The 14,398-nt window shown below is 38.0% G+C and overlaps 1 protein-coding gene across 4 annotated transcripts in view; it reads right to left on the bottom strand.

The window, feature by feature from the left end:
• Positions 1-14,398, bottom strand: part of LOC306877384 (zinc finger protein GLI2-like) — an 87,644-nt gene that overhangs the window by 25,812 nt on the left and 47,434 nt on the right. For 3 of the 4 annotated variants that reach the window (XM_079429143.1, XM_079429144.1, XM_079429145.1), the window contains exons 3-5: positions 10,405-10,507; positions 4,333-4,535; positions 883-1,059 (exon numbers count right to left, since the gene is read on the bottom strand). In XM_079429143.1, coding sequence (XP_079285269.1) covers positions 883-1,059; positions 4,333-4,535; positions 10,405-10,507 — 483 coding nt within the window. Of the gene's footprint in view, positions 1-882; positions 1,060-4,332; positions 4,536-7,221; positions 7,883-10,404; positions 10,508-14,398 lie in introns of those variants that run through there. The other variant, XM_079429146.1, reaches the window with a different exon arrangement.

The raw sequence follows: 14,398 nt of genomic DNA, 5'->3' as shown, positions 1-14,398 counted from the left end.
ATTAATCTGAAGTTTCAATGACATTAAACAGAACTCCAAAAATAAAGATTATTTCCAAACAGGTTTTCCATACATTCCCCTCTGCTTCTGCTCGAAAACAGGTAGCCCTGCTCAGAACACCACTGGATGAGCTAGAAGTTGACATGTTGGCCCACTCAAACCAACAGAGCAATATTTTGAAATCACCACAAAGCCACAGTGTTTACATTCTTGGAGAAGCAGGGGTACAAATAAAAAAAAACTTAGCCCTATGGGAGCCACTGGCTCATAGAATTAAACTTTCACAAGCCTTTTTTGCTGACAAATTGAAATAGCATATTGCATAATAGTGTTGAATTTTTTTGATATCGGAAAAAATATAATTTAAGAGTATTAAAACAAGCATAGCTTTAAATGCATGCTGCCATATGAAGAAGTCAGTATTACATCTGATTTAAAAGCAGAGAAATACTCAACGGAAATATGTGAACGCAAGCGATTCTGGCTGCACTAATTCAGATTTGTGAGTTGGTGCATTCCGAAATGTCACAAGTACATCTTGCTTTCTTATGGGTTGCTATATAACAGATAGTAGCATAAGCCTAGCATAAATTTAGAGTTCTATTAGTTTCAGCTGATATCTCCCCAGTCCCCACCAGACAAAATTGACACAAAGTTCTCCCCCTCAGTGGCTAATATCGATTATATTTGACATTATTGTTGCAACTTTATATTTTGTCACATTTGCGACTATTTTAGTTGCAGCCTGGGACCCTGGGAACTCGTAGCTGTCTCTTCACATATGCATCAAGAGAAAGCATTTCAGCACAAAAACCTCACACATTGACCTTTGACAGTATGGATGTAGCATATTCAGTGCAGTACTCAGGGTGTGTAACTCACTGTCCACTGGGCTCATGTAGTCAGGGAGATGAGCAGCTGCGGCCGCCGTCGGCATGAGCAGGTCTCCATAAGGGCTGCGGTGACTGGCGATGAGGTGATAGTATTCTGAAGGGTTGGCCCCTGGCGGGGGACGGGGCAAGCCAAACAAGCTCCGCTCCTTCAGGTGTTCGTGGGTCACTGCTCAGACAGAGAAGAGAAGAGTTTAGTATTTCAGGATTCATACACACATATGGGTAGCGGAGGCTGAAGTAAGACGTACCGTCCCCTGTACAATGTTTTGTCACATGGCCATATACAGTATTAAGACATGTTATACAGCTGCTTATGACTAAGAGATGTACAGTACAGTACATGATAAAATTGATAAACATTTTTTGATTGTTTTTAGCATAAAAAAATGGTAAATACCTTAAAAATTCTAATTAATAAATAGGAAATATTATTATAAATGCTGTGTAATGTTGAAAATTGTTTCACACAATTGAAATAACAAAATATTAAATATTAATACTAAAATATTAACATTAATATGACTTCCTTTTCATTTCTTTTATAAACCATTCACATAATAAGCAAAGTCTGTAAACATACAGTAAAAGATAGAAAAGAAAAATGATGAAATGTTATTACAATTTAAAATAACTATATCTTTTTGAATATATAATTAAAATGTTATTTATTCCTGTGATGGCAAAGTTGAATTTACAGCATCCATGAGCCTTCAGAAATTATTATCAAATCATATTATAAAATGCTTATCTTCTGCTCAAAAAACATGCTGCTAATATTTTTGTGAAAAGTATGATCTTTTTTTCAGGATTCTTCGATGAATAGAAAGTTGAAAAGTAGAGCATTTCAAATATAAATCTTTAATACCAATTCAAAAATTTTATGAACTTTTTTTGAACTTGGTGAACAAAAAATAAGTGTTTTAAAAAAATCTATTAAATTGATATACAGTGCCCTCCATAAGTATTGGAACAGTAAAGACAAAATTGCTCTGTTGGCTGTGGAGTCAAGACATTTGCAAATATGATTAAAAGATGAATATGAGACAAAACTACAGAATGTCACATTTTATTATTGGGTGATTCAACACAGATGTTTTACCAGCTAAGAAGTTCAGCACTTTTAGAGTTTCATCCCTCTATCTGATGTGAGTTACTGTTACTGTTCCAATACTTTTGGAGGGCACTGTACGGTTTATATCAGACATCTTGAAGCATGTTTACAAGTAAAAAGTGGTGCTCTCTCCTTGGCTAAACTTGGGTAAATTTGTTAACACCAGCACCTAGTAATCCCCAGACTAAAGGTGTCAAAAGCAATACAAGCAAAGGATATATTTATTTTTCTTTCAGTCTAGGTCAGATAACCATTAGTGCCTCCTATGTCATTTCCGTAACACTCGCCTACGACAAAGAAATAACAGCAGTTCACGTCCTTGCTGCTTAAATTATGGGACACTCAGGATTGAGAGAGAGAGAGGGGGGGGGGTCCACCTCATTCTTGCTGCTTGGCCATTCATACCATAACAGCTCTATCAGGAACAATTAGGCCCTAGCGAGGTTAAAAAAGAACAGGCGTGTGTTTGTGCTGGATTCATGGCAGAACAAGGCCGTTTATTTTCTCCACGCTCGCCGGATCGTATAACTGCGTCCCTAGAGGGGCTCAGAATCTAAGTGAGGAGGGGTGCGGCAGAGGCCAGAGCTGAAAAAGCCCTGAGGCGGTGGACCGTTGAAGGCAGATCGGCAGTCTGAACACTGCTCTGGGGCAGGGGACATCTTCACCGATCTTCATCAGTTTTCTTTATGGACCTTCTGTTAAACATGAGAACATGATTGACTTCTGCACGACTGAAGCTCTTTCATTAAATTAGCTGACTGTATAATTCAGGAGGAAAAAATCTAATTTTGACTCAGATTAGTGAGGAATTTGATGCAAATCATTGAATTAATCACTTGTACGCCTTTTATGTGAGACCTTTGAAGATGTTGGTCAGCTGCTGGGAACAAGGTGTATATGAAATGGTGGGAAATAGGCTTTTTAGTTGTTATTTAGACTGACTCAAGCTCAACTCCTTCCTTTATCTCTACCGCCATTTAATCACCAACACAACCTATCCCACATTGCTCATTTAAGTGTGAAAGCAGAGCCATTAATGCCAAGACTTTGTTCTTGGTGACTTATCTCTTGTCCCAACCTGTTATAGTAACAAGGCTGAAAGGACCAGGCTTTTGGCAAGGTAGATAATGTTCAGCAAACTGTTTTCTTTCTGACTACCATCTATTTACATATTCAGGCCTACATAAATAAGAACAGGTCTACTACAGTAATGTTTTTTAGCATGCTTAATGTCCAACTCACTGACACGTTAAAGGAGATAAACAATGGTAGAGAGCTTCTGTTGTGTTTCAGTTTGTGGAGGAGTGGAACCATTAGCTTTCTTTCTTCGCTGACCAATGTTTTATTCCTTCTCCCAAACATACCCCCACAAACATAACACCCACTTTCAGCCGGTATAATGGGTGATTCAAAAGTGCTCTTGGATTTCTACTGGCATCTAACAGCATGGAGGTAGCATCACAAGAAAGCATGTTTTAATAAGCCATTGTAGAAATACCTTGGCTGTCCCGGATGTTATAATTCACTCACCCTCATGACATTCTAAACCTGTGACTTTCATTTTTCTTTTAAGCATAAAATAAGATGCTAGATAGGATGTTCACTTCATAAAATGAAACCGAATGGTTTCTAGGGGCTGTCAAGAACCCAAAATATCAAAGTATTGTAAAAGTGCTTCATTTCTGTCTTTCCTCACTCTTAGATTACAGCACATAAGTCATGATAGTTTACTTTTATGGTGCTTTTAGTCAGTTTTGAAACATTTGCTTTTGTGTTTCACAAAAGAAAATCAAATGGGTTGAGAAAGACATGAAATGTAAATGACATGTTACAATTTTTGGCTGAACATATACACAACTGTTCAAATGTTTGGGGTTGGTAAGATGTTAAAATGTTTTTGAAATAAGTCTCATGTGGAACAAGGCTACATTTACTTGATTAAAAATACAATAAAACAGTAATATTATGAAATATTATACATTTTTTTTTACAAAGCTGTATTTCTAACAGCCATTACTCCAGTCTTCATTGTCACATGATCCTTCAGAAATCATTCTGTTCTGCTGATTTGGTGCTCAAAAAACATTTCTAATCAATGTTAAACTTGTGGAAATTCTGATATATTTATTCAGGATTCTTTAAAAAAAGCAGCACACAGAGTATTTGAAATCTAAATATTTTGTAACTGTACGTCTGTACTGTCAGTTTTGACCAATTTAATGTGACATTACTGAATAAATATAGTCATCTCTTAAAAAAAAAAATTCTTGAAAGTTAGTGTATTTGTCAATGACAAGAGTAACACATGGGGAACTATACGAGACTCACCGTCAGCAGGGCTCAGTCCACGTGCTGCAGAGATCATGGAGAGCGTGGGGCTGCTGTGGACTGATCGCAGGTAGTGCTCCATGTGTGGGTTTACATACGGGTGAGGTGGGTTGAAGGGTGATTCTCCGGTAGTTGCAGCGTGAGGCGATAGTCGGATAAGAGGGATATCAGAGAAAACTGGACTGCCAGCTAATCCATGCGGTCTGGCAAAAGACAAAGAGAAAGAAGACCTCAATTAGTTTCTTACACAAAGACAAGCTGCCACATAGTTTAAGTGCTTAAGTGTGGCGTAATTAGGGACCCTCTGTGTGAATCCATGTCTTGAGGCCACATGAAAATACTTAATTTCTTTTTAACTGTGTCAAAGACATACCTTAATTATTTCACTTAAAACAAGCTCAGAACTTATTATTATAGTAATCAGGAAATCAAAAATGACATTTTACTTCCTCAATGCATAGTCCTGATTTTATGGTGCATGATTCATTGAGTTTCCTTTTTAGATGACGCCACAAATCCCTCTTAAATTTTCCTCCCATGTCTCCTGCAGTCATGTGGCTCCCTTCTGGTATGTAATGCCCACTTTCCAAAATTAATTCAATTTATGATTAATAAAATCAAATTCCACTATTTTTTCCCAAGTTTATCCAGTTTTATTTAGAAATATGTTGCATATTAAAGTAAAAAACTGTATCAAAAACTGCGAAGGTAAATCAGACACTTCAATACTTAGTATTTTTGTCTTGTTTTCCATAAAAAATGTCTAAATCTCAAATCAAAAGTATATGTGAGAAGCAAATTTATAGATAAATTAAAATAAGAAAATGTGCTAAGTTCTACATTCTTGACAGAACAAGTTGCTGGCAAACAATTTTAGGTTCAGGTCAGGTCCAGTTGACAGTATCAACTGGGTCAAGGGACTTTACAGACTGGGTTTGGGCTTCAATGTGAACTGTGAAAGTGATCATGTTTTTTTCATGACTCCCAAATGTAGACAAACTACTCCTCCCTTTACGCCTGAGGTCTTGAACAAGTCGAGACTGAGAACGCTGTAGTACATGGTCGTTGTAATGTCTGCATGAGATGGACACCTCTGAAGACACACAAGCCTGAAGTGTTATGATGAGACTGCTTAATACTTCCCCTCCATTTTTCAGACCGTGCTTGAAGAAACTGATGTGTAAAACAAGATAGTGGGACAGAAGTTCACAGATAGCCCACAGGTCATGGTGAGGATACAAATTTGTCATGTCTTGGCAGGTATCTACGCCGCCCGCACGCCAGTCCAAAAAGCAAGGAGGCAGCTGTAACTCTAACATTTCCTGAAAGTAGAGCACACAGTCTGATCTTCTGAATCAGAGAGATGTTTGAAGAAATGTTTGCGTGTGGTTCCCTCAACTATATGTTAATGTATAGTGGTTGAACACCTGGACGAGAGCAAGATCAGAATCTGATGTCCTACTAGTACATGTACGCATTTGGCAGATGCTTTTATCCAATGTGACTTACATTACATTCAATCTATACCATTCTTATAATTCATGAACTCCTTGGGAATAGAACCCATGAACTTCATGTTAGTGTACAGTGGTTGAACACCTGGATGAGAGCAGGAACAGAATATGATGACCCACTTTTACATTTATGGATTTGGCATATCAGATGCTTTTAACCAAAGCAACTTACATTGTATTCAAGCAGTAATTTTTTTTCAATTAATGAATTCCTTGGGAATCGAACCCATGACCTTGGCATCGCTATCACCATAATCTCAAAGCTACACAAAGGTCCTTTAAAGAAATAGAAATTATTGTAAATAAACCCAAAAAATGTGATCTGGACCATGACGTCAAACTGATTCTGATTGGCTAATGCTGTGACTGACCAATCATAACTCAGCATCCCAGAGAGCTCTTTTGTTGCAGTTGAGTCCCTAAATGGAGCGCTCTTGAACACAGAGGGGATATGTCAGACAGTGTTAAATAAAGCAGACCCGTCTATGTCCCCATACTACTTTACTTTCCACTGGGAGAGGAAATGACCATGCATATGAATCAGAGCCTGCGTTCCACAAGGGTGTGTTCTGCACACGGGCTGCAAATTGCGGGGGGGATGGTTAGTTCTTCTGGGGATTTGATGGCAAGCAGGCTACAACTATAGCTACACATTAATTTTGTTTCAAGGAAAATTAGACCGTACAGGAAAGGAAAAAAAGCTTTCGCCTCAATGAAAGGGGGATGGTTCTTTTATGAAAGTGTATGTTATTTAGATTTGTTTGACATGTGAATGAAGAGGATTACAGATTGCCTCCATCAAAATGTATTTAGTTATGTGCCAAATACTTAAGGTAACAGTTCTGTCATCATCCCCTCACCGTCATGTTTTTTCTAAACCAAGATGTTTAGCAGAAAGTTGAATCTTGCTGAAAGTAAATGGTGACCAGCTGCAAAAACAGACTAAAAGCACCATTCAGCTATGATAGAAGTAGTTAGAATGACTATATTCTAAATATTTTTGAGCAGTGCAATAGCTTCGTGTGAGGAACAGAGTTTTCAAATATACTAGGTTGACGGTGATGATTGACGGTGATGAGGAACGACATTGGTTATTTTGTGTTTTTTTTTTTTAGGAAATAACTTAATTTGTGTCCGTTTATCACACAAAGCAATTCCGAAGAGATTCTGAAAAGAAAATATTGCCTTGGTGTTTTTTGTCATGTTTGTAGTTTTACAGTCCTGATTACCATTCACTTTCTGCTTAACATCTCCTTTTGCAATTGCACAGAAGAATATAGGTTTAATGACATGAGGCTGAGTAAATGATGACAGAATTTGAAACCATTGCTTTAATACATGCATTTTTAAAAAATGGATAAACAGTTTTTTGTACCTTTAATGAGATGTGAGCAAAGCCTACAGTGACGATCTGAACGGTGGGTATCAGATGCATTATGCTTGGCACAGTCTGGCTTCATCTCAGTCTCTCATTTATACCATCTCTGTTCGGAGGCCAACCTGCACCCAGCCTGAGTCGTGCTCAGTTTCCAGTAAACGCCTGCAGACTACCAGGCTTGTCCTGTTGCCAATTTTCTGCCATCAGCCTCCTTGAACGGATAGCCATAAAGACGTCTCTGTTCTTGAGGAGCTGAAAGAAAACAGACTCGCCATACACAAACCACCAAATCCTCCCCCCCATTTGTGGAAAGGAGGGGGGTGGGGGTGGGGGAGACTGGAGCAAGTGCTCAAAATTAATATTTGCCTGCAATAGTGCTATGATTTTGCAAACTGCCAGCAAAGATGTGTTTTCTGTGGCCATACAAGCATGTGCTTTTGGTTGCCATCTTGACCATTGACAAGACTATCACAACAGATGGCATCGCCACAGAAAATGTCAGCATGGTTGTAATTATAGTGACCACTGGTTTCAGTGTCCCAATCTGAAGATCAACAGATGTCAATTAAAAACGGTTCATTAAAAACAAAACATACATTTATAATGCAGGAATATTTACAATGGTTTTCCCACCATAATTGTACTACTATGGGAAAGTATGTCAACAACGGCAAGAGACAACTCCTAAACATACAAAAACATAATTAACCCAGTTTTGGGTACATTCCCACATTTCTCAGTGATTGCCAGACAGGCAAAATTGACAAGACAACATGTCAATGTATAAATAAATCAGACAAACTGCTCAGGGTGTTTGAACCCTCAATAACCTGTCAAGGGATAAGAAAAAGAGGGCCCCTACTGACAAGCATGATAACTGAGGTCTTGCGGTTACGCCCTCTCTCTGACAAGATGGTACTTGAACGGTTAAAGAGACCTTAGTCATAGACAGGGCATGTCATGGTGCATTTAGAGAGCTTCTTCTTAATAGCTACCTGTCATTTTAGCAGTCTTCCATCGTTGCACCATGGGTAATACCTGCCCATATAATACCTGCCCATTTGAAATTCTTTTAATATGTGCTTTCATTAAGCAGTTTCTGTGGAAATATCCAGAATACGCACATTCCCTGCTGACTCCAAAGAGAATATCAGTATAACACATCTTAACAGTGTTCCTGGTCAGGTGTTTGGATTTATTTGAATCACATCATATCCCACAGAGACTGTAGTTAACTGCCACTGGGAGTCGTGGGAACCTTTTCCGAACTTGAGGCATGCTCTCCAGTCGGTACTGCATGTCCAAACCTTACTTAAATATGCAAACCTATGAACCAAGCATGAGAGTAAAATCTCAAATTACCATCACATAAACCAAAAGATATGCGCAAAAATTCCCCTCACAACAGAAACACTAAGTTGGACAACTTCTGTTAGTACATTGGTTTGAAAAAATGTTGGGTGGTTCTCTATACCACTGCAATCTGAAACTGTTTTCTAAAAAGAAAAATGCTAGTGAGTGAATAAGGGAGGATGTGTTTTTCTCATTCACTCTGCTGTCACTGAGGTTCTGGGAAAGGAAAGCTAAATTCTAGATGCTAATTGCTCTGTTTACATGCTGAAATACTCTACAAACATTTAGACATTCATCTTCAAGATTTGTTAACTCTTTCCTATTTACGCTTGCAGGGAGAGTTTTCATTGCTATGGAAGGTTCTTTGGCAAATGTGTTTGAGCATATTTGAATATACAGACACCGCTATTTTAATCTGCAGGCCACAAGTCAAACAATTGCCACTGTTATACAACAATTCAATAAATTATAAAGTTAATTTTAGAAAAAAATCCTGGCATTGTATTTATGTTCCACCTACGTCTCCAAGCAACACATTGCAATGATCCTGTAATGGTGAATCAGTGTGTTTGAACGCATCAGTTAAGAGAATCATTCAAATAATCACTCTTCAAGACAGTCACTTGTTTCTGTCTTCAATCAATCAGTTTGTTTGAACAAATTGGTTAAGAGAATCATTCAATGAATCACTTTTTTAAGAGATTCACTTGTTTTGTTCTGAATGAGTCGGCGTGTTTGAACAAAAGGGTTGAATTAATGAATGAATGAGTGAGTCGCTACCTACTGGCATAGTGATGTAACATACTGAAAGAAACACTGAAAAAACATTACCACCGATGCAGAGGTATTTTTGCAAATATTTACCTTTGAAAACCTCTTAAAACTCCTTTTACATGTATCATGAATCATTCTATAGGGTCCAATCCCTAAATCAGACCCTTGCCATCCACCTCCAAAAGATAACAATGTGCTTAATTTGCTGTGCAATATACATGTAATTAGGTGAATTGGACACAGGCAGTGAAAAGGACATCTAAATCAAGGTCTTGATGAATTAGGGGGCCTCTGTCAAGGACAAGTCACATTAATCAAAGGAGCCAGAGTACACATAGAGAGACAGCAGGAATTCTCTTTTTCGGACTGTTTCGGCTCTTGGGATAAATTGTTCTTGTGTTGCTGGGCTCGCAGTATGTATCGCTATCCAATCTGTGATTTTAAATGCAAATACATGTCTTTGTATATATATGAAAATTATCATATTTTCTATTTTTATATATATAATATTAAAATCATATTTATATTTTTTCCTATTACAACCATAATCAACATAAAAACGGACAATTTTTTTTTATTTTTTGTCTTGTTTCTTTCACTTTGTGTAGTTTTTCTTCTTTTTTTTTTTTTTTTTACATCCTTGGACTTATTATTTCCAGGTTTAAAAGACAAAACCTGCCAAAGCAGTTTCAGTAAATGTCAGGCTTACAGATGTTGTCCAAAACTATAAAATACTACAAGGATGAGATGCTAACATGCCATCAGCTTTGTATTAAACACACATTTTGTCTGTGATATGAAACTGACTGAATCATTGGCATTTGTTCCTCACTACTTGGACGTTTGCTCCCCATGTACTGCACATCTACAGCTAGAGCTGAACAAGTTTTTCTGTCAGAAGACAAACAGATGCACTGGACAAGACCTGACAACGGCATGCTCTGAATCTGTGTGCTTCATACTGAAGATGACTCAACAGGTTGTGCTTGATTAATGTTGATTCCATCAGTGCAAAGAGAGGAAAATTAATGTTGAAGTGGCTAACAAACTTACCCATGTATGGGGTGCAGAGGATGTGGCTCGTAATGGTACCTCCCCTCATGGTGGCGCATGTCGATCGGTATCGGCGTGTGGAAGGTTGAGAATAAGTGAGGAGCTATGGAGTCAAAGACAGAAGAGAAGAAAGACAAACTTGTCAACAGAGGCTATAATACAACAGAAGAAGGCTGTTTTGTGCAAAGGCGCTATTCCAAAAAAATAAAATGAATATTATTTTAATAAAAAATTTAGTTTTATGTATTTATTTTTATATTTTATAGTTTTACTAAATTTGTTTTGTCTTGCTATTTTTAATTTTTTTAATGTCTTTATAGTTTTTGATTAATTTTATTTCAGTTTTAGTGCAACAAGTTGAATTAAATGTGAAATGTTTTTGTCAACTAGCTGAAATACAATACATTTCAGTTAACATATTAAGGTATTTTTTATGATTTTAATTTTAGTTATAATAACCATGATTCAAGCCACATTACATAATCATTTTACACAATAATACCACAGAAAGAGAAAAAGGAATAAAAAGAAATACATAAAATTAGTGTCCTGGAACAAATTCTTCTTCAAAATGTACTTGTTCACAATTTTGAAGCATATTAGAGTACAGGGTTGTTAGCTTAACAACGGGCAAATGCCAAACTCTATGTATGACACACAGTTGGCAACAAGGCAGATTTATACTAGATTTCATAACTGAGCCACAGTCTGGCCCTCTCATCTCCAAGCTAATTGAAAACTTACCAACGGTTCCTCAATATTAGTGGTCTTACATGTGCAATGAGTGGATTACAGTTTCTCATGATCAGTTTTTATTTGTCTGGGCTAAAAAAGAGGGCCAAAACATGCTCTTCCTGTTATAAAAAGGTTGATTGCTTTAAGGGGGTCTTGTAAAAAACCAACATGCTTTCATTAATGAGTGGAACTTACTTAAGGTGGTGGTTATAGATCTTTGAGTAAGCACTAAATAGCGTATACTGTCTGCATCTTTTATTTATTATTACTATTTGCTCTTAATGAGCTCCTAAGGCTATTTTTGGATGGACTCATCTCATCTCCTGTGTGTGTCTGTCTGTGCCCATTCCTTGCCTATATTAAAATTCTTGGGCATCATGTGCACCAGTGAGTCAGGCTTGACCTGAGAACAGAGACTATGGGGGTACTCAAGCCCTCAGATTATAATCTCTACCTGTGAGGAGATGAGGGTAGATGAAGGTGGGGAAGGGCCGCAGGGGCCTCTCAGGGGCCCATCAGGAGGAGACTTGTATGAGTCAGCATTCCAGAGCTACCACTCTCACTCAAATCATCACTGTGGCTCTCAAGCATGCATTATTCTGATTCAAGACTAAGGAACATGTCAAACAATATGGGTTGAATTCACTAGGAAGTTGTTGAGCTTTTGCGCACAATGTTCCAGCACAAAGCCTGCACTTCATTCACCTACAAATAGCAGATAAACTTGTTTCTGTGTAAATTCTGCTTATTATTTATTATAGGCAGATAACAGGAAATGAAGGCAGTAACGGTCAAAAATTTTAACATGCCTACTTGTCATGGTTTTTTGAATCATAAGAAAGGTTTTTTGTATGCATGTAGGAAAGTTGTCTGTTAGGAAATGAAGTTATGAAGATAGAAAAAAACCCCCAAATAACTAAATGACTCTTATAAAACAGAACTTCATATATATATATATATATATATACATACATACACAGGGTCCTTTTCAAATAATTAGCATATTGTGATAAAGTTCATTATTTTCTGTAATGTACTGATAAACATTAGACTTTCATATATTTTAGATTCATTACAACACAACTGAAGTATTTCAAGCCTTTTATTGTTTTAATATTGATGATTTTGGCATACAGCTCATGAAAACCCAAAATTCCTATCTCAAAAAATTAGCATATTTCATCCAACCAATAAAAGAAAAGTGTTTTTAATACAAAAAAAAAGTAAACCTTCAAATAATTATGTTCAGTTATGCACTCAATACTTGGTCGGGAATCCTTTTGCAGAAATGACTGCTTCAATGCGGCGTGGCATGGAGGCAATCAGCCTGTGGCACTGCTGAGGTGTTATGGAGGCCCAGGATGCTTCGATAGCGGCCTTAAGCTCATCCAGAGTGTTGGGTCTTGCATCTCTCAACTTTCTCTTCACAATATCCCACAGATTCTCTATGGGGTTCAGGTCAGGAGAGTTGGCAGGCCAATTGAGCACAGTAATACCATGGTCAGTAAACCATTTACCAGTGGTTTTGGCACTGTGAGCAGGTGCCAGGTCGTGCTGAAAAATGAAATCTTCATCTCCATAAAGCTTTTCAGCAGATGGAAGCATGAAGTGCTCCAAAATCTCCTGATAGCTAGCTGCATTGACCCTGCCCTTGATAAAACACAGTGGACCAACACCAGCATCACTGACTGTGGACACTGAACTTCAGGCATTTTGGCATTTCCCTCTCCCCAGTCTTCCTCCAGACTCTGGCACCTTGATTTCCGAATGACATGCAAAATTTGCTTTCATCCGAAAAAGGTACTTTGGACCACTGAGCAACAGTCCAGTGCTGCTTCTCTGTAGCCCAGGTCAGGCGCTTCTGCCGCTGTTTCTGGTTCAAAAGTGGCTTGACCTGGGGAATGCGGCACCTGTAGCCCATTTCCTGCACACGCCTGTACACGGTGGCTCTGGATGTTTCTACTCCAGACTCAGTCCACTGCTTCCGCAGGTCCCCCAAGGTCTGGAATCGGTCCTTCTCCACAATCTTCCTCAGGGTCCGGTCACCTCTTCTCGTTGTGCTGCGTTTTCTGCCACACTTTTTCCTTCCCACAGACTTCCCACTGAGGTGCCTTGATACAGCACTCTGGGAACAGCCTATTCATTCAGAAATTTCTTTCTGTGTCTTACCCTCTTGCTTGAGGGTGTCAATGATGGCCTTCTGGACAGCAGTCAGATCGGCAGTCTTACCCATGATTGCGGTTTTGAGTAATGAACCAGGCTGGGAGTTTTTAAAAGCCTCAGGAATCTTTTGCAGGTGTTTAGAGTTAATTAGTTGATTCAGATGATTAGGTTAATAGCTCGTTTAGAGAACCTTTTCATGATATGCTAATTTTTTGAGATAGGAATTTTGGGTTTTCATGAGCTGTATGCCAAAATCATCAATATTAAAACAATAAAAGGCTTGAACTACTTCAGTTGTGTTGTAATGAATCTAAAATATATGAAAGTCTAATGTTTATCAGTACATTACAGAAAATAATGAACTTTATCACAATATGCTAATTTATTTAAAAGGACCTGTATATGCTAATTTAAAAAAAATATAATGCATATCTATATCTATTTTTTTTTTTTGTTGCAAAAATAAGCACATTTCTGAAACCAAAGCTTTACAAAAAACAGTGCATGTTATTGTACTTGAGCTTGCATTCAATTTGAACGTCGGTATTTCCAGTGGAATTTGTCCTGGAGAAATGATCAACTCCTCAACCTTTTCATCACTGTCACTGCGGAAACTACAACTGACAGGTAAGAAGGCTATTTCACAACGGCAAATGCAGGGAGGGATTGGTTGTGTGATGGCTTAAAATCCATCTTAACAGCTCAAAGTGACTGCATACTTTCAGGCTGTAGTAGTGCATTTTTCCTTGCCAATTAGGTGGACTCCCTTTCCTTGGTGAGTTGGATATGGAGAGGCATTTCTCAAATCCGTTTGTAGGGGCCCACGTAATGAGGGTTTGCATGTAGGAGGATAAGCATGCATATACATAACATATTCATTGATGCTTTGGCCAAGTGCACAGCACGTCAGCGCTTGAGTAAGCCTTTGGAAACTCGTGGAATTCCTGTGTGTTTAAGAATGATGGGAACTGGTGCTGTAAAGTGTGGAGACTCATATATGAGCTAAAACGCTTCATTTTATAATTCATAAATATACTGTAAAAGACCAATCGTCATATGCAAGCTCTCCAAACACAACAGCTGAACAGACATTAAT

Source organism: Barbus barbus, assembly GCF_936440315.1.
Source record: "Barbus barbus genome assembly, chromosome: 11".
Lineage (NCBI taxonomy): Eukaryota > Metazoa > Chordata > Actinopteri > Cypriniformes > Cyprinidae > Barbus > Barbus barbus.
Note: the sequence above shows the minus strand (reverse complement) of the source record. Positions and strands in the feature narration are given on the sequence as shown.